Raw genomic sequence first — 24,369 nt, 5'->3', positions numbered from 1 at the left:
TACTCCATTGTATATATATATACCACATCTTCTTTATCCATTCATCCATCTACAGACATTTGTGCTCTTTCCATACATTGGCTATTGTTGATAGTGCTGCTATAAACATTATGGTGCATCTGTCCCTTCGAAACAGCGCACCTGTATCCCTTGGATAAATACCTAGTAGTGCAATTGCTGGGTTGTAGGGTAGTTCTATATTTAATTTTTTTTAATTTTTTAATGTTTATTTATTTTTGAGACAATGCGAGAGACAGAGGGCAAGCAGCGAAGGGGCAGACAGAGGGAGACACAGAATCTGAAGCAGGCTCCAGGGCCTGAGCTGTCAGCCCAGGGCCCAACGCGGGGCTCAAACTCACAAGCTGTGAGATCATGACCTGAGCTGAAGTCGGACGCTTAACCGACTCAGCCATTCAGACACCCCTATTTTTAATTTTTTGAGGAACTTTCATACTGTTGTCCAGAGTGGCTGCACCAGCTTGCTTTCCCACCAACAATGCAAAAGAGATCCTCTTTCTCTGTATCCTCGCCAACATCTGTTGTTGCCTGAGTTGTTAGTGTTAGCCATTCTGACACGTGTAAGGTGGTATCTCATGGTGGTTTTGATTTGTATTTCCCTGATGATGAGTGATGTTGAGCATTTTTTCATGTGTCGGTTGGCCATCTGGATGTCTTCTTTGGAGAAGTGTCTATTCATGTCTTTTGCCCATTTATTCACTGGATCATTTGTTTTTTGGGTGTTGAGTTTGATCAGTTCTTTATAGATTTTGGATACTAACCCTTTATCTGGTATGTCGTTTGCAAATATCTTCTCCCATTCTGCCGACTGCCTTTTAGTTTTGCTGATTGTTTCTTTCGCTGTGCGAAGCTTTTTATACTGATGAGGTCCCAGTAGTTCATTTTTGCTTTTGTTTCCCTTGCCTCTGAAGATGTGTTGAGTAAGAAGTTGCTGTGGCCAAGATCAAAGAGGTTCTTGCCTGCTTTCTTCTTGAGGATTTTGATGGCTTCCTGCCTTACACTTAGGTCTTTCAGCCATTTTGAGTTTATTTTTGTGTATGGTGTAAGAAAGTGGTCCAGGTTCATTCTTCTGCATGTCGCTGTCCAGTTTTCCACTTGCTGAAGAGACTGTCTTTATTCCACTGGATATTCTTTCCTGCTCTGTCAAAGATTAGTTGGCCATACATTTGTGGGTCCATTTCTGGGTTCTCTATTCTGTTCCATTGATCTGAGTGTCTGTTTTTGTGCCAACTGATATTTATTTTAATGTATTCATTTAAATCATAGAATATGAATAAATAACAATCTAATAATTATGTTTATCTACTACCCAGAACAAGAAATAAAACATCAAAATATTTGAAGCCCAATATGTACTCCCCAAACATACTCCTCTCTCTCTCTCTCCATAACGCACATCCTAGATTTGAAGTTTATCATTTCTGACCCTTTTAAACACTTTTTTTTTGACAATGTGTATATCCTTGAATAATACAGGAATTGTTTGTCATGTTCCTGAACACTAAATAAATGGTATCCTACGGGTGCTTTTCTATCCCTCAGTATACAACTAGGAAAAAATATGCTAAATATTTGAAAGAAAAATAAATTAATATAGACATTGGTTACCAAAATAATACATTTTTTGGAATGAAAAGGGAAAAGAGTTACTTGTCAAAACTCAGGATCCCTACGCCAAGGGAGGTTGCGGGAGCATGGGCCACTGCTGCTGCTCCAGCTGTAATTGCCGTCACCGCCTCTCTTGCAGGAAGCCAGGACCCACATAATGCTTTGAGAGCCAACTCACAGCCACCCACTGCTTCTGCTGCTCTTGCAGTTGCAGACCTACAACCATAAGCACTGTTGCTGCTGATGAAGCTGAAGTGATTCCTGACCATAAATCCAGGGGCTTTTCCTCACCAAGCATTGCTGCTCTTGCCAAAAACATCACCACAGACAGAGAGGAAAAAACAAAAAAGAGGCCTTCCTTTGCCCGTTTTGCAAATCTACTGCCATAGCCTCTCACTGGCACCACCTAAGTGGAAGCCAGAGAGAAAGAAAGGCTGACAATTGTAGTTTACAAGCTCCCAGTCCCCTTTGTAAATAGAGGAATGAGTCCAGACCGTGAATGATGAAGTTTATGGCCAACAGACAAGTAACTTGAGAACTCACCCTTTAGACTACTCAGGACATATTTTCACCTTTCTTCTATTTAAACTAACATACCAAATTAGCAGGGACACCATCATGTTTCTGCCTAACATTTTGCAATTCTCATTCTTACAAACATGTTCTCACTCTTTCCCTCAAAAGCAGAGACACACAGTCCAACCAGTCATCATATATATCTCAAGGTAATGTGAATCCATCTTCTAGTTCAATCGCAAACCTGAATGGATTTTCTCAATACAAAAAGTAAATTGCAAAGGTATAAATGGTATAAAAGGTATAAATAACTAATCAAAGACATCACAGACTTAACTAAATTTGCAAGGGAATTACATTGAAAAAGAAACCATAAGTCAAACTTAGAGCAACAACAGTTTAACAGAGCAAGACCAGGAGGAAACAAGGTATAAAAATGTTGCTGCATCAAAGAGAAGAATTTTCCTCAACTCTCATTTTAGATGTGGCCAAGGGGAATAATGGCCAAAGCAAGAAATGTCCTGTCAGTAACTATGTCCAACTCTGGTGTTGGGATATTAATTTTCCTTCTCAGGGATATTCTGTAACCTAGAGATAAATTTGCAACATTATCTCCCATAATACTCTTTGATCAAATAAAAAGGGAAAAAGAAAAATATTGGAATACACACACATACACACACAAATGTATATATGTTTGTGTACACATAAAACAAATGAGAGAAAAATGCATCATTGTTGTTTTTATTTCTCTAAATAGTTATGCAAACACAGTTGATATTTATAACCCCCTTCTTCCACTATTCACCCCTTCTTGTACTTCTTGATCACGCATGACATGTGTAGGCTGCTATCTCAAAGCATATGCCTCACCCTACAGGACAGCATCTCCATTTTTTTATTGTTGTCTCCTAGCTGGACCTTACCTGAGTCCTCTATAGGACATTATAATCATCTATAAGGCCAAGAGTTTTGGGTTATGGAAATATGTAGTAAGATCAGTGAATTCCATGAACATGAACATCCTGATACATTTCTTCTCCTATAAAATGAGTTCCTTCATTTAAAGCAATGTGATAATAAGTGATCATGACAGTATATAAGGCAATCAATAAGTGCAATAGCCATATCAATGCTGGTCAAGATAAATTATGCATCCAGCTATTTCATAACCTCCATTCTTGACGCAGTTGCCACTATAAATATGAGCCCACTGAACAAGACATGCAATGACTGGGGAAAGCGGCTGGCTAATTTCACAGTATGGTTATCTATCTCATTGTTGAACGCTTTCTCTGTAATGGATTTCTTTGGTGAACATCCACAAAGGAGAACTATGCCCATTTAAGTAGACATAACACTTTCCCAGTTCTCCTCTAGTTACCAAATGGTGAAACCATTAGGCAATGGCAGCATGCCATTCTAGGCAATATAGATAACCAGATATACTTCTTAATGTTCTGCCCGCTGGGAATATTTCCTTTTTCCTCTACTTTTTTTAGGGCCTCCCCTGAGTGGAGCTACAGTGTGACTATCTACCATAACATATTTCCACCTTCAAAAAACCATAGGTTCACTAAAGATTATGTTTCTTAATAGTGAGTAGAACAAGTGAAGAAACTTTCCTTCACTTTAGAAGAGGTAGCCCTCACACTCCAAACCAATCATTCCCTAGACACGTCACTGAACTGGCAGGGAAATTTTTGGTGTATATTATCTCCCAGGTTTGATTTTATGTTAGTCATTCTATGAAGGCTGGGATCTAATTCTAGTTATGGTACAGGCAACAGTAAGGGGTGGTGGGGTAGATCATAAGGGCAACCAGCACTCCCTTCACTTGGGTGAGGTAAGGTTAATATTTTCAAGCAAGTAATTGATTTTTCTTCAGACATAGGAGAAATATTTGCTCCTACTGGGAAAGGAAGTTCAGGATTTGGGGATTTATGGTCCTCACACTCATTCAATTCCCCAAATGCCTTGATCCCAAATCTTAGGGTTCTGCTTTTCCACAATCAATGTCTTAACTCTGACAAAAGTGATCTGATAAATCTGTGAATTGAACTTACACTGTAATTCGGGGTTGGAAATGATCAAAATATGCAGTGTGTCACTATAAGTGATGAGATTCTCATAGAACCATCAGAGAAGCTGACACATTTCCCTAATCATGCCCTAAACTTCTCATTTTCTTTCTGTAAACTTTCTAGAACAATCAGAAGCAATCAGTCAACCCTAGAATCTTTGTAGTCAAAAGTTCTAGAGGTGCCTGGATGGTTCTGTTGATTAAGTGTCCAACTCTTGATTTCAGCTCAGGTCATGATCTCACAGTTCCTAAGATCAAGTTCCCCCTCTCCCCCACCCCCAGCCCCATCAGGCTCTGCACTGACAGCATGGAGCCTGCTTGAGATTCTCTCTCTCCCCCTCTCTCACTGCACCACCCTCCTGCTCTCACAGTTTTGTTTTTTTTTTCCTGGTTCAATTACAATTCACATTGTAATTTACGGACAAATTAGTTTTATTACATTGGTGAAGCTAAAAGTTTATTTTAAAACTTTTCAAAACTTTATATTATATATAACTTTTACGAAATAAAAGAATATGACTCTTGATATGCACTCACATACTTTAACTTCTTAGCCATACTTGTCTCTAATAAAATGTTATTCATATTTTTTGGAGAATATATTTTTAATATGATCTTTTGTTTAACTGTTCTCATGAAATTAGCAGCAATTCATTCAAGTTGCTTTGTATAGTTTTGTAGTACAGGGTTAACTCAGCAGGCCGTGGTTGCTCAAAAAAATGCCTGTCTTCAAAACTGGCCTTTGATTGGCTCCTGGAAAAGGACTCTGAACGCTTGTAATATGCTGCCTGTTAAGAGTGCTTTATTACACCCGAGGCCTGGGGCCACACAGAACCAGTAAAAAAGTTTATATTAATAAGGTAATTTAAGGTGAACATCTGTTGTTGTATGCCTGAGGCCTTGGGCCATGCTGTACCAGTTTGATCAGATAATTTATGCTAACAATATAATTTCTGGAGAACGCATGTTTTGTTGTGTGTGTAGGAGTGGGGTAATGGAGTCTGAGTAGTTCAGGTCAGTCACACTGATGCTGTATGCTTACATGAGTAATACTTCCCCAAAACTTGGACACTAAGGCTCACATAAGCTTCCTTTTTTGACAGCTCTTTGCATGTGTTATCATACATCGTTGCTGGAAAAATTAAGCATGGCCATGCAATTCCACTGGGAAAGGACACATGGAAGCTTGGGCCTGGTCTCTTATGGATTTTGTCCCATGTGTCTTTACTGATTTTAATCTGTATCCTTTTATTGTAACCATGAGGATAAGTCATAACCATGAGGATAACATCTTTCTCTGAATCCACATGCTTCTAGTGAATCATTCAGCCTGAATGAGGTCTTAGAGACCTCAAAAATAATTGTTACTTAATATAAAGCTCCAAAAGACTGTTCACTGTAGATCATATTTTGAGAAAACACTCTCTACAGGTGCGTAACTATCTAAAGAAAACACTACTAAATAATGTTCGAAGTTCTTTTTTTTTGTACTGAAATATTTTAGTCAAAATACTCCATTCAGAGAATTTTTTACTAATACTTTACAAGACAAAACTCCTCAAGTAAATTGTCTCTGTGTACAATTATTTTGAATGCTTCACCCAATTTAAATGTGCAAAATCATAGTGTTTCTTAATTTCATTCCAATATATGAAAATGAATCAATGTGATTCACTAGATTAATATAATAAAGGACAAAACCCATACAAACATCAAAAAAAAAAGCATATAGCAAAATCCAAAACACTTTCATAATAAAAATACTCAATGAACTAGGAATAGAAAGCAACTTCGTCAAACCAATAAAGCACACATGTGAAAAACCTATAGCATACTTAAAAAGTGAATCAAAGAGTTATCATAGGATACATCAATTTCACTTCCAGGCATAAAAGCCACAGAAATGAAAATATATGTCCACACAAAAACTTATAAGTCTTGGTTCAATTACAATTCATACTGTAACAGTTCTACATGTAAGGAGCTTGGAAGTCACCACTCTGTCCTAACAGGCAATAAACTGAACAGACTAAAAAATTAACAACTCTTCTTGGAAATGTAACAGAGGAGAAGATGCAGGACAAACCTGACAAGATTGTGCATTACACTGGCATTATAACCCATAGGCCCATACACTTAAATTCTGTATTTGATTTCCAAAAATACAAGCTCTGCAGTTCAAAGAAATGAGAACTTATTTTAGGGATGTGATGGGAGCTCTAGAATTCTCAGACCAGGACTTGAGCTGACAGTTATCAGATATGAGTTTGTCATTTTCCCTTCATAAGTGCACTTTTTAAGGGCACTCAAGAGTCCATCCTACACCAGAATCCTTATGGTCATTATCACTTCCACAAAGTAAAGTGTAGAGACACTTGGGCTTTTAAGATAACATACTTCAACTCGTACTTCATCCCAATCAAACACAAGTGATAGCTTGATTCATTATAATGCCATCACATACCAAAAATGACTACCTATCTTCCACTGTCAAACAGCTCAGAACTTCCCTCAAGACAAAAGGAATAATAAAACCAGTCCTAAAAAATCCCATCTTTATGGGTAGATCTTCTGGGACTACACCTGATACCAATTTCATAACAGCCTGGATCCAATCAGGCAGGCATGGCCTGAGTCTGGTTATAAGGAGACATCAAACATAACCAGGTTGAAGTTCAACATACAGAATGAAAGATCCATATACTTTAAGACTTGTGTGGACATAAGAAACAGGGAAAAAATGAGTAATTGCTGCAGATTAATGTCTAAAAATGTTCGTGGCAGTTGAGGCATATTGAGGCAGTTGGCGTTATCTGACTGGCACCACCAATTCCTAATTTGATGATAGTGTTGCACTTATATTCCTGACTGAAAAGGGTGTATACTGGTTATATAGAACAGTGTCCTCACTTCGGGAAAATTTACACTGAAGTATTTAGCAGTAATGGGGTACCGTGTCTGAAAAAAGTCTGTAGGTACAGAGAAAAAGTGAAGCAACAAATGTGGTAAAACGTAAACAACTAGAAAATCTGGGTGTATGAGCCATAGGAATTCTTTGTATCACTTTGCACCCTTTCTGCATGTTTGAAATTATTTTAAAAATTGTTTAAAATGTAACAATAAATAAGAAATAGATCAACTGATAAATATACATGCAGAGATATATCATTTTATGAATGGAAACCTCAACGTTATACCCAACTGAGCTAATAACCTGTATGAAGTCATTAATGAGTAGTGGAGCTAAAAATATTCACTGTAAACCAGTTGCTCAAAAACCTCCAATGGCTCTTCCTTACTAGCCTAATAAGAAGATTCTATTTAGTGAGTTAATACCTGTAAAGCTTCTTACTCATCACCTAGCACATTAATAAAAAATAAATGCCTTTTGGGGTGCCTGGGTGGCTCAGTCGGTTAAGCGTCTGACTTCAGCTCAGGTCATGATCTCACGGTTCGTGAGTTCAAGCCCCACGTCGGGCTCTGTGCTGACAGCCTGGAACCTGCTTCGGATTCTGTGTCTTCCTCTCTCTCTGCCACTCCCCTCCCCCCACCCCTTGTGGTCTGTCTCTCTCTCTCTCTCTCTCTCAAAATAAACATTTAAATAAATAAATAAATACAAACAAACAAACACCTTTTAGTATCCTTTCAAAATTCTCGGTCTGGTATTTAAAGAACTTAATGTGGTGACAATCTGTCTTTTCCTTCTTCTTTTTATTGATTTATGCAGTCAATACATATTTATTGAGTGTATTTTCTAACTTAGTCACTATAATTAAGTCCTGGGGAGACACAATGAATAAAATAAATATAATTACTCCTTTTGGTGCTTAGGTGAAACCATCATCCAAACCAAACTTGTCACTTAACAGTCTAGAACAAGGCTTTTCTATATCTGAGTGTTTATTTTTCAAAAAATTCATTCATTGATTTCCTTTTACAATAAATACTCCTCAACTACATCCCAGCTATCAGAACTGTACTCTTTTATCAAGGCACAATTCAAATGCCTCTTCCCAAGAAACTACTTTAATAAAATCAAGACAAACTGATCACTATTTATGTGTGCTTCTTGTGATTCTTATCATATACAGCCTTTTTATTGCACTTACTTAGACATAACATTTTAGAGCAAAAGGGGATCATTTTTGGCAAAGTTCGATGCCGTCAGTGTAAACAGGCTATGAATCTAAATAATGGGCGGGGTGATAACTGTGGCCAAGTAAGAATGCATACCCCCCCAAAAGGCATTCAAATTCACATTCTTTGTTAAACTGTTCCCTCCAAGATAAACACGTTCCAGTTTGGGTTCTCTGATATAGATTATTTGAGGTCCCACTTCACCTCCTCAATTCACACATGAGGAAACAAACTCCAGGCGGGGAGCTGCTCGGCCAGTATGTGTCTCAAAATTGTGAGCACAAGCAGGAACACACCAGTGGCCACAGTTTTCAGGTTTACTTTAATCCCTCAAGTAATTCAGCCCTGAACTTCTCAGAGTTGGTGACCAAACATCAAATGGCTCAGCACTACCCTCCCTCCAGCGGCTAGCTGGAGGCCGGGCCCCTGTCACACACACTGTGTTAGGCAGACTGCGTCACCAGGTGCCTGCAGAGGTGAAGCAATGACAGGCGTACAAACCCCAAGTAATGGGCCCTTTCACCTGTTTTTATTCCAGACGTACCTTGAAAACGTGAGAGTACAGCTGCCTCAAGCTGGTCACCACACAGAGTCCTCTCCCCCACTTGTCCCCCGCCTCCCCCACCTCAGCAACCCTGAGGCACCCCGCCACAGCCCTCACCACAACGACCGCCACCCTCGCTCAGGCTCACCTTGAGAGACGACCAGGATGCAGAAGAAAACCAGGAAGCACTGGATGTTGTTGAAACGCTGACAGCTGGGAATAACTATACAGCCCAAGCCACAAGGCCTTTCCAAACTTTCTTTCCCTTCTCGTGTTTTCTTCCTAAGGGCGGGCCTGGCCACAGCCTGATCGTTCCCCTGTTGTGGGAAACCGTGGAACTTGATCAGGCCGTCCCCTGATGGCAGGGTTCTTTTCGTGGCGTTCCCGGCCTCCTCGGCCAAGGTGTCCTCAGAAAGCTGGGCCGGGGAAGCCTGGGGCCCCATGTCTACTCGGGCGTCCTGCATGGGACTGTGGCCTGCGGAGGCCAGGGTCTTGGTTCACAGAGGGCGGCGCCGGGCTAGAGGAGGTGTGCCCTGCGGTTTCCAGGCGCGGCCTGCTCCACCTGCTCCACCGAAACGCCGGCGGGCCCGATGTCAGGGAACTGGGGGCCACCGGAGGCACCTGCAGCCCAGGCCTCCAGAGGGAACGTTTCTCCTTGAGCAGAAGGCAAACGTCCCTGTAAGGGTGACAGTTGGCCAGAGAGAACTTCCAAGGCTGTTTCCTTCTCTGCTTCCACTGGTGAAGGGGTGGGGGGGGTGAGGGGTGGGGGGTGGGGAGGAAGCTACTATGACTAGATTCTGATCATTGCCAGCACGAACAGGGGGCGCCAGAGTAACTCTAGTGGATTTAGTACTTTTTATTAGGAAGCAAGGAAAGAGAAATGTGCAGTGATGCGATATCAGAACTGTCCCCCAAATTCCCCCAGACTTACCTTACTGTAATGTTTTTTGAACTGGATGGTCTCACTAGAAACAGCTTGCAAAGTGTTGAAGGACCAGGAGAAATCAGAGACATGAAAAAAGACACTTCTATCATATTCGGAGAAACCAGCAAAGATCATAAAACAATATTCCAATGAATGTGCCTAAGTAAAGTGTTTTACATATATAAATTATTGTCCTAGAAACTATCCTTAGCCAAGAACAGAAAGGATTATTATTTTCCTCCCTAAATAGTGGGATGGGACCCCGTGTCATTCACCTTCTTAGGTACAACAATTTTACTGAAAAGAAAGAATATAGGAGACTAGTAGCAGAATGTGAAACTTGTATGTTTTTATGGTGAAAATTCGTCTTCTTATTGTCTTCCTTTTCTCAGGCACAAATATTAATTATTCAGGCCATATATATGGGCGGGGTGACTTTATAGGAAAAATGAAACTAGCTTCCCTCCAATGGATTAGACATTGTGTCACCAAAAACAATACAGATCTTCAAAAAAATTTTGAGCTGCTAGTAAGTGCTAGGGCTGGTAGACCAAGAGAAAAAACACACTGAGAAGTGCTGGGGAGGAGGGTACCACAGACCCCACCTCCAACCTGAGTCCTCATCTTGCCTCACTATATGCCCATCAGTACGTGGAAATGTTATTTTGCCCTTATTAGGAGACCTACTTTGTCAAACATGTGGTCACTACATAAGTAGGAAAAATACCTTAGTCTTTCCATATTCATCATATTCAACTAGGGTTCACCCTCACATTGCTTCATGACATTAATAAGCATAAAGGAAACAACATGCCTTGGAGGGTGGAAAGCCAGGGGACTCTTACTCTCGTGCTTTAGTACCTGACTGGGCACTGCCTGAGAGCAGAGGGAAAAAGATGGCTTTGATCAAAAGAAATGATTCTAAGACTTTTGCTTCTACCCAGAATATACAGAGCCAAACAGAATGTACCTGACTCTAATAACAATAATAACCAAGAAAACAACAACATAATAACCAAGACAATAACAACATAACAACCAAGAAAAAAAATCTGGATTATATAAAAAATTATCACTTTTTTTTTTTTCAACGTTTTTTATTTATTTTTGGGACAGAGAGAGACAGAGCATGAACGGGGGAGGGGCAGAGAGAGAGGGAGACACAGAATCGGAAACAGGCTCCAGGCTCCGAGCCATCAGCCCAGAGCCTGACGCGGGGCTCGAACTCACGGACCGCGAGATCGTGACCTGGCTGAAGTCGGACGCCCAACCGACTGCGCCACCCAGGCGCCCCAAAAATTATCACTTTTTTAAACCCACTGGAGAGCTACATTTGCAAAGCAACGAGGTGAATTGCTTCCAAAGGGTAACAAACCCCTAGGAAGAAGAATGGGACACACAGACTCTTTCAGCTTTGGCAGAACACAGAAGGAGGAGGTAGCAACCATAAAAGAAAATTTAAAAACATATTGAAAATTTTAATTAACTTTTAAAGGACAAGTGAGGACTATAAGGACTAGATAATGGTTTAGAAACCCTAGGAACCTCAGAGTCAAGAGGAATCCACACCCTCTTATTAGATATTTGCCATCTGAGAGAGCAGGAGAGTCCTCCTTTTTTTTTTTTTAATTTTTTAATGATTATTTATTTATGAGAGAGAGAGAGACAGAGTGTGAGTGGGTGAGGGGTAGAGAGAGGGAGACACAGAATCCGAAGCAGGCTCCAGGCTCTGAGCTCTCAGTACAGAGCCCGATGCAGGGCTTGAACTAATGAACTGCAAGATTATGACCTGAGCCAAAGTTGGATGCTTAACCTCCTTAATGAGGAATGCATTTGGTAGTGATAGGCTGACAATGAGGAAGAAACAAGGACTCTTCCTGATCTTCCTACTCCAAAGTGCTGTGCTCCTGAGCCTTTTAACAAGCAAAGCAGAAGCAGCTCAGCCTTTGGAATTGAGGCAGGAAACTCTCTTGCCCCCTAATCACTTGCAAAGCGAGAGAAGCAGAGCAAAAACCATTTGCCATTGAAAGAGAGGCAGGAAAACATCCTGTTCTATGATCAACCCAAAGGTTGGCAGCAACCAGAGGGAAGGGTAGAAATACAAGCCATCTGACAGAGTGGCAGGAACATCATCCCTTCCCAAGACCTGCCACCAAAACAAGGCAAAGTCCAACCTTTGAGGCTCAGGCACTCAGGGCCTAGGACTGGGACTGGTCCAGAGGAACCTGCTTCCAGTATGAGCTTTGCATGAATAAAAAAGCAATGACACTGCACCAATATAGGTGGGTCAGAAGAGCAGAAGGAAGCCCCATCCAGTACAGGCATACTGGACCCCTGATGAAAGCTGAGAGTAGAGTAGTAATACTGTCAAAAGACTCTCAAGCACCCCAGATTTCATACAAAGCACACGAGGCTTTAATTCCCATTAGAATTTTAAGCACATGCTTCACAAAAGACAAATGGAGCAAAAACAAAACCCAAATCCAACTCTACCCTGTCAACATTGACAAAACTAGACTAACAATCAGATAGAAGTATCATCACTTCCAGGTGTAAATAGATTGGTCTGCAATATACATTCACATACAGTGTCTGAAAATTAGTATTAAATGTTCTAGCATATATATAACTGAGGTACCTGGGAGAGACAATGAGCTGGAAGATTATTTGCAGATATAATGGTCATAGATTTTACAAAATTAATAAAAGATGTAGAACCACATAAGCAATAATCTCAGAAAATGCCAAGCAAGATAAATACAAAAAAACAAAAAACAAAAAACAAAAAAACACATTTAGACATATCATAGGCATAGGCTAAAAATCAAGCCTAATTAGAGAAGTTTGAAAGAAGCAGAGAAAAGACAAACATAATTTATAGAGAAACAAAAGTATATTATACAATAAATACATAAATGAATAAATGGACATTTTAAAAAGTAAATAAAGAAAAGAAAATTATACTATCAGAAACTATGCAAGCCAGAATATAATAAAACTATATCTTTAAAATATGAAAGAAAAATTTCCAACTAGGAATTCTTTATCCATAAAAATATCTTTCAAAAAGATGTCAGGAATTGTAAAAAAAATAAAATAAAATTTCTCAAAATGTTAGCAAGTCATATCCAACAACATATAAAAAGAATTATATTCCATGATCAAATGGAATTTATTATAGGAATGCAAGGTTGTTTTAACATTTGAAGATTATTTAATATAATATACCAGATTCACAAAAGACAAAGTCTACCTGATCATTTTAATAGATGCAGAATAAGCATTTGAAAATATTCATCACCCTTTTGTGATAAAAACACACAAGAAATTAAGAATAGAAGGGAACTGCCCCAAACTAATAAATGGTATCATACCTACTGCCCTTTGACTTGCTTCCAGGGTTATTTGAGTAAACCTTTATGCAAGAAACAACTGTGTGAAAGTGTAGTCATATTTTCAATACCCAATGTTGTTTAAAATACCCATGGAGAAAAAAATGATGTGGCCCTTTAGGAAAGTTAAGTCAGGAATTCACCACTGGAAGCAGCAGGTGACAGTCATAAAAAGATAGGTCCTTTTCACTGTAACAGGGAGTATGAGCTAGAAAGTCAGGGAAACCACACCTGTATTGTTGTTTACTAACATAACTGCATGATGATAGAAAGATGAGCTCCCAGAGGAAGATTTGCTCATGTAAATTTGGATATTTTGTGGCTGTTGTTCTGATCACAAATTTTTTTTTTAAAGTCCAAAGGAGTGTGATAAAGAAATAATAAGTGGTCCCTCACTAATCTCTTCTCAGTTTTTTTTTTAAATGTTTATTTATTTTTGAGACAGAGAGAGACAGAGCATGAACGAGGGGAGGAGCAGAGAGAGAGAGGGAGACACAGAATCTGAAGCAGGCTCCAGGCTCTGAGCTGTCAGCACAGAGCCCGACACGGGTCTCAAACCCTCGGACCATGAGATCGTGACCTGAGCCGAAGTCGGACACTTAACCAACTGAGCCACCCAGGCGCCCCATTTCTTCTAAGTTTTACCAGAAAAGAGACCTTTGAAGTTTTTGAGTCTCTAAGAAACCTAGGTTATAGAGCCATACTGTAAAATAGAAATAAAATGTCAGCATATATGTAATTTAAAATTTTCTAGTCCCACTGCAAAAAAGTAAAAATAAACAGGCAAAATTAATTTGAGTAATATATTTTATTTAAGCTAATATGTCCTAAATATTATTTCAACATATAATTAATATTTTTTAAATCATTAATTATTAATGAAATATTATATATATATATATATATATTTTTTTTTTTTTTTCCACTAAGTCTTCAGTTTGTATTTTATAGCTACAGGACACCTCAGTTTGGACTGGCCACATTTCAAATGCTCAAGAGCCATATAGAGCTGGTGGTTACCCTGATGGGGAGTGTGATTATAGAGGTTCCTTTTCTATTCTAAAAAGTTAAGTTTATAAGTTTTGGGGGGCCAAGATTTATTTAAATCACAGAATTAATAGCAATTCCTTTATCATATTTTATAATAAGTTGATGTTTTTCCATTTGTATAATTGGTTTTTTCGCCAGCTAAATGATTTAGTTGTGTCTTTTTTAATAGTAGCATTTATTCAAGGGAAAAAATGTCTAATCACAGGCTTTTGTTATATAATAGAGGGCAGTGCCATCCAGCTGCAAGGATTGTAGCCTAAGTATTTAAGAAGAAATAACAGACCTCTATTTGCCTTGCACATTTTAACCTTACTAGACATCACATTTAACAATCCATGTTGGCTATCTTTATATGATGGTACAGTTTTTGTATAGAATCCTATTGTATGAATTTACTATAATGTAACCACTCCCATATTGATGGTATGGCTTGTTTACAATTTTTGTTTTCATAATACTAAAATGGACATCTTCATATGTATTTTCCTGAAAGATTTTATCACGAATTTAAAACTACTTTTCAGAGGCTCCTGGGTGGCTCAGTCGTTTAAGTGTTGGACTTCGGCTCAGGTCATAATCTCACGGCTTGTGAGTTCTAGCACCGCATGGGGCTCTGTGCTCACAGCTCAGAGCCTAGAGCCTGATTCGGATTCTGTGTTTCCCTCTCTCTCCGCTCCTCCCCAACTCGTGCCCTGTCTCTCTCTCAAAAAATAAAATAAGCATTAAAAAATTTTTCTAAACAACTTTTCAGAGAAAATGTAAATAAAGTTGTAAAACGTATCCCAATTTTGGAAATATTAATGTAGAAAAAACAAAAAACTGTATTTGAATCTGTAAACACGGATATTAAAATAATTTTGCATGTTTTCTACAAGTTAACAAATGACTGTTGCATTAAATTTCAATATAGGCTTTGAAATATACCTACCAACTAAATCAGTCTCTGAGAAATTAAGCAATTCAAGAGCTTAAGATATTTCAAGAGACCAGTTTAAATTAAGCAATGTATGTTTATGAGGTGCTGTTAAATATCCTCCATATAATATCTATTTCAGCTAAAACCTCTAAACATGTATGTAGGAAGAACAACTCACTAAAGTAACCTAGGGAGGCTATTTTATATAGCTCTTTTCGACAAATGAGTCAATAAAACAGAAAAATGACATGATGTTACAAATTACTATAATGTAGTTTATTTAACAAGGAATGACTTCACTATTAAGAAGAGGTATAGAACTATCTGTGCGGTTAGTAAATGGCCCTGGATTGTTTAGCTGCCGAGGTGTATGGTTCTTGATTCTTCACTGATAGAGTGTAGTGACTTTTTGCAACAGTTTCTACTATGTTGCCTCCCATAACTATGTAGTCAAATTTGCTGCATATTCTATATGAACTATAAGACCTACAGGTTGTAGGCTGAAAGTGACTGCAAAGTATTGTTAAAAACATTAAATAAATTGGTGCTCTCAGCAATTACAGGTATTTTGCTTTATTTATTTTGTATTGGCTTCCCATGAGTTGCTTATGTTTATTGAGAATAAAAGTCTAACTGCTGGATAAATGAAATGCTAAGTAATTTTTAAACTCATAGGAAAACAAACGTGGCAACCATGAAGGAAGAATCATGTATGGAGAATTCAACCTAGATTTTGGGTCCAACTCTTCTTAGTTATTATGTGATTTGGGGGAATTCTTTTAAATATTCTTACCTTTAATTCCTCATTTATAAAATGAAAATAATGGCAACTCATTTGAAAAATTATTGTGAGGGCCTGATGTAATATGCTAAGAGTGTCACACAGTTCCTGGTATACAGTAGATACTTAAACAAAGATAATTATTTATAAAATTATTTCAAGCATAAACTTTTATATTAAAAAGTACCTATTATGTGTAGCCCTCTACTACCTACTAAGTGAGACCCTCAGTCAATGGATAGAAGTTGACTTTACTGAGGGGCTTTTCATCCTTAATTAACCGATAGAATGTGAAAAAGTAATGGTTTGCAAGAAACATAATAGCCAAAATCAATGTTTACTTGAGGTACATTAGAGATGTAGACTTAGGACATGTAGAAATAAAGTTAAAAGCTATAACAAAGAGTTTTAAGGCTTCCTGAAGCAGCTTTACAGACAACAAATGACTCTGAAAGGGAATGAGCTGGAAAGAAAAGGAAGAAGAAGAAGAAGAAGAAGAAGAAGAAGAAGAAGAAGAAGAAGAAAGAGGAGGAGAAGGAGGAGGAGAAGAAGAAGAAGAAGAAGAAGAAGAAGAAGAAGAAGAAGAAGAAGAAGAAGAAAGAGGAGGAGAAGAAGGAGAAGAAGAAAAAGAAAAAGAAGAAGAAGAAGAAGAAGAAGAAGAAGAAGAAGAAGAAGAAGAAGAAGAAGGAGGAGGAGGATAATGCGTAGATTCCCAGGTATGACTCCCTGACTGACATCTCTGTGGAAATAGGGGACATTCAGAAATATCTGGGAGAGCTGGGGTTCTGCAGTTAAGAATTTGTGATGTTGAAATAAACATAAAGTAATTTTTACTCATTAGCTAGCAAAGCCTAGGAATTCAGTTGCAAAATGGTTGAGTAGATTGAAGTTGGAGACAGTAGATTATCCAGGAGGTCAATAGGTGAAGTAATATGCAGCTGAATAAGACACATAAAAAAGAAGAGCCTTGGAAATTCTTTCCTGTTATTGATTATACATTTTAATAAATAATTTCAGATGTAAAGCCATTCAAAATGATTGCTAGATTACATGTTAAAATTTTGAAAACAAGTAAGATACTAAAAAATGAAGAGAAATTATTCTGACGCTTGTTAAAATGAAAAGGATGACTTTATTCAAGACTCTGCAATAAGGATGAGAAATTGTGCTCGACTCCCAATACAGCAAAGCAAGTGGGGATTTATAGCTAAAGACTAGGCTGAGGGGGTCAGTAGATAGAAAATTACTAAGAGGAGACATCAAACACAAGAGGATTCTTGCTAACAGGACTCTTGCTAAAAGCAGGCCAAAGACTCCTATATCAAAGACGGGGACAAGGAACTTGATCAGATAACAAGGGTGATCAGATATCAAGGGTAGGGGCATGATGTCTTAGCAGGATTCTTTGCTAAAACTGATTTTGAAAAGAGGGCTTAGGGGAGTGTATCTAAAATTTGGTCAAGGAGAAGGTCTGTCAGGATATTTGGTGCTTTGCTTCTGCACTGTGGCTGACGTTCAACTTACATTACCTAAAATAAATCTACTTTAATATTATAGGCCATTTTGAAGATAATCCCTCAATAAGCTTGAAAATAGCATGTTTCATTGATGTGTTAAAGGTCACAACCAAAGGAGGGAGTCAGGGAAGGGTACCGAGAGGGTTTGGTGCTAGACTTAGTCACAGGTAGGTCTTGGCAAAGATTGGTCAGAATTTGCAAGTTAGACCGGTCTCTGTACAGTCAGTGATTGTATTTTCAGAACTCATCAGACTGTGGGGAGTTACTGTTGAATCAGTTTTGTCTTAGAACATATGGGTCCAAAGGAATTGCTGTTGAAAGATTTTGACTTTAGGAGGCCAATATAGAAAGTCTGTAATCACAATTTGGATGATAGTTGATATAATTTGCCAGTGTATTTTGCTTGTTATGGTTTCTGTCTGAATTCCTAATTCCCCTCTGCCACAACTTAATGACCGGCCCCTGTTTCCTTCAAGTCTACTTAATCAGATACATGGTTTTAAAAGATTTAATTTGCTGCCATCTAGTGGTCATAGACTTTCATTTTTATATTAAATCTAAAAGAAATGGATTGAGACATTTAAAATAGAGTTCACATGCTGCTACATTTGTTACTTACATTTTCTTTCAGGAAAATATTTTTAGTTATTGTCACCTACAGAAGTACTTCATTTTCTTAATCATACTTCCAGTACTCTGAGAGTTGTAGTTACTGACTACACTGGGTGTGTGATAGTTTATTTTTGCTTCTACTGTGCTAACTTTTATAACAGAGCCTACAATACTTACAAAACAAGTGTCAACACAGAAGTTTTAAATAAAAATTTTAAGCTTTGAATCGGGTTTTAAAATTCTCTTAATTAGGAATCAGGAATGCCTGATTTGCAAATTCTTGAGGCAGGGGTTGATTACATACAAACTGATAACCTGTGGGGTTAAACTGGGCCACAGTTAGGTTTTAACAGATTGATTGACATTTTATGTAGGCTGTAGTTTGACTCAGGGGAACAGCTATTATCCTTCTCTCATCTCTGCAGGGAGAGAGGCCTTCTCCTAAACTACCCAGAAAGGAGTGGTGGGGATTATTTCTGGTCACCCCCTCTACCTCATTATTTGCATATATCCCAGAAAGAAGGATTGATTTGTCAAACTGGTGAGAGTGGGTCTGGATTGAGCATGCAGGAGCTGGGCCTGCAAGCTATCTGTCCTCTTTACCTGTGGCAACGTGGTACGGGGTACGTTGGATTCGTGGGAGGAAAAGTACGTTTCTGCAAGTCCCAGCTGTGCTCTTTCATCTAGCTTTTGCAGGAGTACAGCTGATACTTTGCTCTCACCTCACTTCTGAATCTACTTTTTTAATGTATTCAGAACTCAAAGGAAAAAAGAGAGTATAATTAGTATCACCACAAAACCCAGTATTTTGCATGTGTATGTGTGAAACAGGACAGCAAGTGAATTAGAGGAAGTAAAATAAACAGTGAAAGGTCTCTTTTTTTGTGGGATTTAGGGATGCATCACAAACAGAGAAAGAAGACCTTTGGGAGGCCAAGCAAAAGAGAGAGATACTAAAAAAGTATTGAAGTTAATGCTGGAGCTGAGAGAGTGTTTAGCTCGACCAAGTTGACTATCTTCAGAGGGGTAGTTTCAAGAAATTCAGAGGAGGACAGCCCTTTGTATTCTTAGAAAGTTTTGACCTGATTCAAGGTCCTGAGGGATATGATAAAAGCACTTTTCTTTACATCCCTCGTAATCAAAGAAAAAATTTAAATGGCCAATGAAATTGAAAACTGGAAGAAAGGGGAATTTACCATTTATTAATCTATCATGTGTCCCAGTAAATAATGCAGGTATGCTCAGCACACCTCTTAATCCCCTTCTCCCCACTTCTGCTGTTCTTTTCTCCTCTCAAAGGGGCTGGCCATGCAGGCTGCAGTTCCCAGGCTTTGTAATCAACTGCTTCCTGTTAGATTTGGCAGTGGGAAGCTGGAAAGAAGGAAGAAACCAGGGTGCTTCTCTCCCCTCTTTCTGCCCGCAGCAGTTTCTCTGCCAACAGCTGCATCTTCCCCATTGATCCTATTTCTGCTATTCAACACCAGCCAGTGAGCTTCACGGATACTGCCTTCTGTTTCTCTATCCCTCCAGCAGGAGGAATGGAGCAGCTTCCTGCTCTTGCTAATTTCTGGAATGCCTCACCGTCCCCTACATGATTTTTCCGTTTTTCCATTACCTATTTAACCAATTCCAGGTATTACCTTCTTTAAAAAACAAAAACAAAAACAACATATGGAGTTGTCTCTGGCTTCTGCTTTACTCTTAGGACCCTGACAATATATGCAATACACACATATACTTATATGTGTACATCTAGTTTTATTCTGATTCTGATTCCATCTCCAACTCTTTCTTAGAAAAGCATCTTTGGCAAGACTGAGGAAAGCAACACAGACTTTTTTAGGATCATTATGTAGCATAATTAAGCTTTAAGAAGAGGTCCATATCCACTTTTAAGAAGAGGTTCTGAAGAACTTGCCCCACCCTGGACCCCACCATAACATCACTGATGGAATCCTCTAAGAGTGGAAACTTGCAGGTGAGGAGAAGGATAAAGGCCTGCAGGGACTGGCAGTGGGGATGAAGTAGAGATAGGAATACCTAATCTCTTATTTATAGCCTCATGTTCATTATCTCCCCAGCCCTGGGAGAGAGTGATGTAAGACACCCAGACTTGTACCAGGTTCGCTCCCTCCATGAATTTCTAGGATGTTTCTGAGGACTATTAGCACATTCCAGCAAATCTCTAACATCAAAACATGATTTTCAACAAGATGAAAATATCACTCACCCAAAAAAAGTCAGCAGTATCAAATATTTATTTACCTCATTAATGAGGGAACTGGCAAGATGGTGAGTCTGGTTCAAAAAATAGTTGCAAAAATCAAAGTATTTATAGTGACTTAAAGAAAGGATAGTAGAATAAGAATACTAATTAAAATACAAAACTAGTTAATATTCTGCTGGATGCTAAAACTGTGACCTCTGGGGTTCATCTCTTTTTATAGGACATAAATCATTTCATCTCTTGAACAAAATTCACTTGTATTGCTATCAGAAAATAATCATGTGCATCTGCTTCTACAAGTGAATGACAACCATTACAGAGATATAAGATATCATAATCATTACTAAAATAGAAAGTCAAGCAAAAGAACTCACCTTTAGGGAACTGGATAACATTTCTGTGAACTTCAATACTTAGCATAACACTGAAAGGAGGCCTAGTAATCTCTTTGCCTATTTCTAAGATTTCAATACCTTTTCTTAACATTTGCTTGAAAGCTGAACTACTTCCTGATTCAACAGGACATGGCTCATCTCTTCTGAAGGTTGCCACTAACTGACCTGAAGTCACCTTTCCCTAAGCTGCTATTCTTCTCTCCCAACAAGTTAACCTCCAATGTTGAGTCAGTGACCAACCATCCAGTTTCATCTGAGTCTAAAAGATTTCCAGGGACATGGGACCTTTAGAACTAGAACCAGAAAATTCTGGGCAAACCAGGACAAATTGGTCATCCTAGCGAAAGAAGAAAGAAAGAAAGAAAGAAAGAAAGAAAGAAAGAAAGAAAGAAAGAAAGAAAGAAAGAAAAAAAAAAAAAAAAGAAAGAAAAGAAAAGAAAGGAACCCTCAAAACTGGAGATTACATAAAACCACCCCAAGAATCCCCTGGCCAAACCATTCCAACATAACTGCTTGTGAACATCTCTACCCTTAGTTCCCAGTATCCCACCATGTTATATGGAGTTCCTACACATACTAGTGTTCTTCAGCATGACTGTCCTGCTCAGAATTCAGGACCAGGACTCCCTCAAGGACTCCAGAAAATGCAAAAGTGGAGAGTTTTTCATTCTGAAAGGAAACAAACTTCAGAGGTATGGATCCATTTCTTTGTAGGAAAAGTTTTTATTTATAATGCAGAGTAATTTCACTCCTCACTATACTATATCCCTTCATTTCAGAATGGAATATTGGCTTACTATAGGAAAAGTCCCACTAAACTGATTAGGTTTTTTCCCTAAAACTAAAGAAATAGCTGATTTCAAAGGTAAATTCAAGCTTCCCCATTTATAGAAGCAAAACTGCTTGCAAATTTAAAATTGCAGGATTTTCCCTTCTCATAATATGTAGTATTTTATATTTTTCAATGATTATTGCAATAATATATCCCATTCAACAAACTCTATCAGTGTGAAATTGGCAGCTCTCCACCAGGAAGTGGGATCTATGTCTTCCCCTTGATTATGAGTGGGCCTATGAGTACAGCCAGAGTAATGCCTTCTGCCTTCTGAGACTAGGTCATAAAGTAGTTTGATATGTATCATCCCCAACACAAAAACAAAATCAAACAACAAATATACATATATACCATATATATATATATATATATATATATATATATATATATATATTATTTTTAAGCTTATTTATTTGTTTTGAGAAAGAATGGGGGAGGAGGAAGGGCAGATAGAGAGGTAGATGGAGAATCCCAAGCAGGCTCTGCACTGTCAGCACAGAGCCTGACATGGGGTTCATATTCATGAACCATGAGATTGTGACCTGAGTTGAAGTCTGATGCTTGACCAACCGAGCCACCCAGGTGCCCCATATTCAAAATAATTTTTAAATGGTGACCAGGGACACATAACATGCTAAGAAGCCTGTTCACACACAGAGGTAGAAAGGAATGGTAGAATCCTCTGTTCTTACCATCCTTAATCATTCTAGTGATCTATCAGCTAAGAATTCAAGCAAGTCCTCCTTGAATTTTGTTGAAAGTAGAGAATTAGAAATCACCAAACCTGCAAAAAAAAAAAAAAAAAAAAAAACCACATAATTTTACTCATTGGTGTTATTCACCATCTCAACACCAACAACCCTTTTTCAGATAGTCACTTTACTTGGCCCTGGAGAATTTCTACATTAAGTGTAAGCAGCAGAGTTAAGGGTATTCATGGGTAAGAGGTGGGAAAGAGCAGGTGTGAAGAGAGAGAGGCAAAGAGGCGTGACGTCTCTGGAATAATCTCTCCTCCAGCCACAAGTTCTCAGGTAGAATGCATGTGGAGTTCAGGATCTAGAAAGGGATTCCCTTAAAGTTGTCCCAACTCTTTAAAGTGTTCATGTACCAGGTGGAGGCCACCATACTAACTCATTTTATCCTTAGCACAACACCATGAAGTAGCTGCTGTTATTAACCCATCTTGTACAGGTGAATATTTGGACAAAGACATGTAATGTAATATTACTTGTCCAATGTTACACACTTACCGACCGGCACAACCAGAATTCATATCCAAGTTGTCTCTAAAGCCCACATTCTTAGGCACTATCCTGTATATCTCTCATACATACTGTAAATTCAAATAAAAAACATACACACACCATTTTGTTCTGAAGTCCCACAGCAGAAAAAACAATAAGGAAGGAAAAATACATGTTAAATGAGAAAAAAGGAAATCACTTATGATCTCAAAGATTATTTGATCTAAATGTCTACTACCATGTACTTTATTTAATTCCTAGAAACTTATAACCAATAGAAGACTTATGTGATTTGTTTTAATTTTCTGTTTATCTAGCATTACCACTTGGTAATAATTTTTAGATCTCACAGTTTATCTGCTTGCTAAAATCTTGCTGGCAGGAAGAAGCAGTCAGGAAGGAAAACATAAACATAAATCACCATTTCTCTTTTCCAGGTCTTGCTCTAAAATCTCATTTGTCCTACTATCTCAAGAGCAGAAATTTTAAAAAGTTGCAATTAGTGTCTTTGGGAGATATGAATCTCTGAATCAATGTTATTGCAGATCTTGGAAGGTTTTTTTTTTCTCTTTTTCACACAGCTCTTTGCCATTTATTTCCCTCAAGTAAGGAATAACCATTTTACTTACATTTCATCAGCTCTAATTTATTACTTTTTCTTAACAACCTCCCAACAAAATTTTTTTATCAGCTACTCCAGAAAGAATCCATTTAAAGTGTCAATAATCCCTAGAATAGAATATTTGAGTAGTTAATTAAACTAAGTTCCCATTGAGAGTATTTTTTTTTTTTCTGCATGACAGTAAAAGACAAGCTGGCTTTTGGAATTGTGGTCTTTAGCTTCAAGCTTCCATTAATTTCTGAATCTGTGTTTTGATTCATGAATTTTTAAGAGGGTGTTGATAGAAAGAAACCAGAATCTTGCCTGATACCATGCCATAAATCTAGAGTATTTCCATAGCAAAACAGCACCTCTGGGGAAATCTTATTGCAAGTAATATTAACCTTGAGCTTCAGGAAACTCCATTGTCTATAGTCTCGAGGATAGTAGATTTAGCCACAGTCAACTGTATTTCAATAGTAATTCAACATGCTATTGCAAAATTTTGTCAGTAATCAGTTCTCGGTTAGAGTTCCAGTAAAGACCCACTTGTTTGAAATAATGGGGAAAAAATGTACAGCAATAGTGTGATCCACAAAGCAGGAGGTATTTCTTGTACATTCTGCCCGTTCTTGTCATGGTGTTTCAGGCCATACCCATGCTTGGATAGAGGGAGGGAGAGAGGGAAGGTGGAAAAGAGAAACATTCTGAGCCTGAAGTGGGGAAATGTTGTTAAAAGTTTAGTGAGTTACATATAGAAAGAATCACACTCCTTATTTCAGATTTGAGATGCTGTTAGGCTCTAACGTGTCTAATAGGGCAATAAATTTCTCTGACTACAGACAATGTAAATAGAAACTTCTATTTATTGAATTTCTTTTGTTCTGTCCTAGATTGTTACAGCATTAATCTTGTCAGTCAAAATTCCTGCCCTGCCAATGTAAATATTTAACATGTCTGAATCTCAG

The 24,369-nt window shown here is 38.2% G+C and overlaps 1 protein-coding gene across 1 annotated transcript in view; it reads right to left on the bottom strand.

Annotated features, from left to right (window-relative positions):
• Positions 1 to 9,593, bottom strand: part of SLCO6A1 (solute carrier organic anion transporter family member 6A1) — a 94,145-nt gene extending 84,552 nt beyond the window's left edge. Inside the window, exon 1 of the mRNA XM_019450616.2 lies at positions 9,055 to 9,593. Within this exon, the coding sequence (XP_019306161.2) occupies positions 9,055 to 9,370 (316 nt within the window). The 5' untranslated portion in view covers positions 9,371 to 9,593. The remainder of the gene's footprint in view (positions 1 to 9,054) is intronic.
• Positions 9,594 to 24,369: the final 14,776 nt, after the last annotated feature.

This window comes from Panthera pardus, unplaced genomic scaffold (assembly GCF_024362965.1).
Source record: "Panthera pardus isolate Hobbes unplaced genomic scaffold, ASM2436296v1 HiC_scaffold_2, whole genome shotgun sequence".
In the NCBI taxonomy this organism is placed as follows: Eukaryota; Metazoa; Chordata; class Mammalia; order Carnivora; family Felidae; genus Panthera; species Panthera pardus.
The sequence above is the reverse complement of the archived record's forward strand: the minus strand, read 5'-3'. Positions and strand labels throughout refer to the sequence as shown.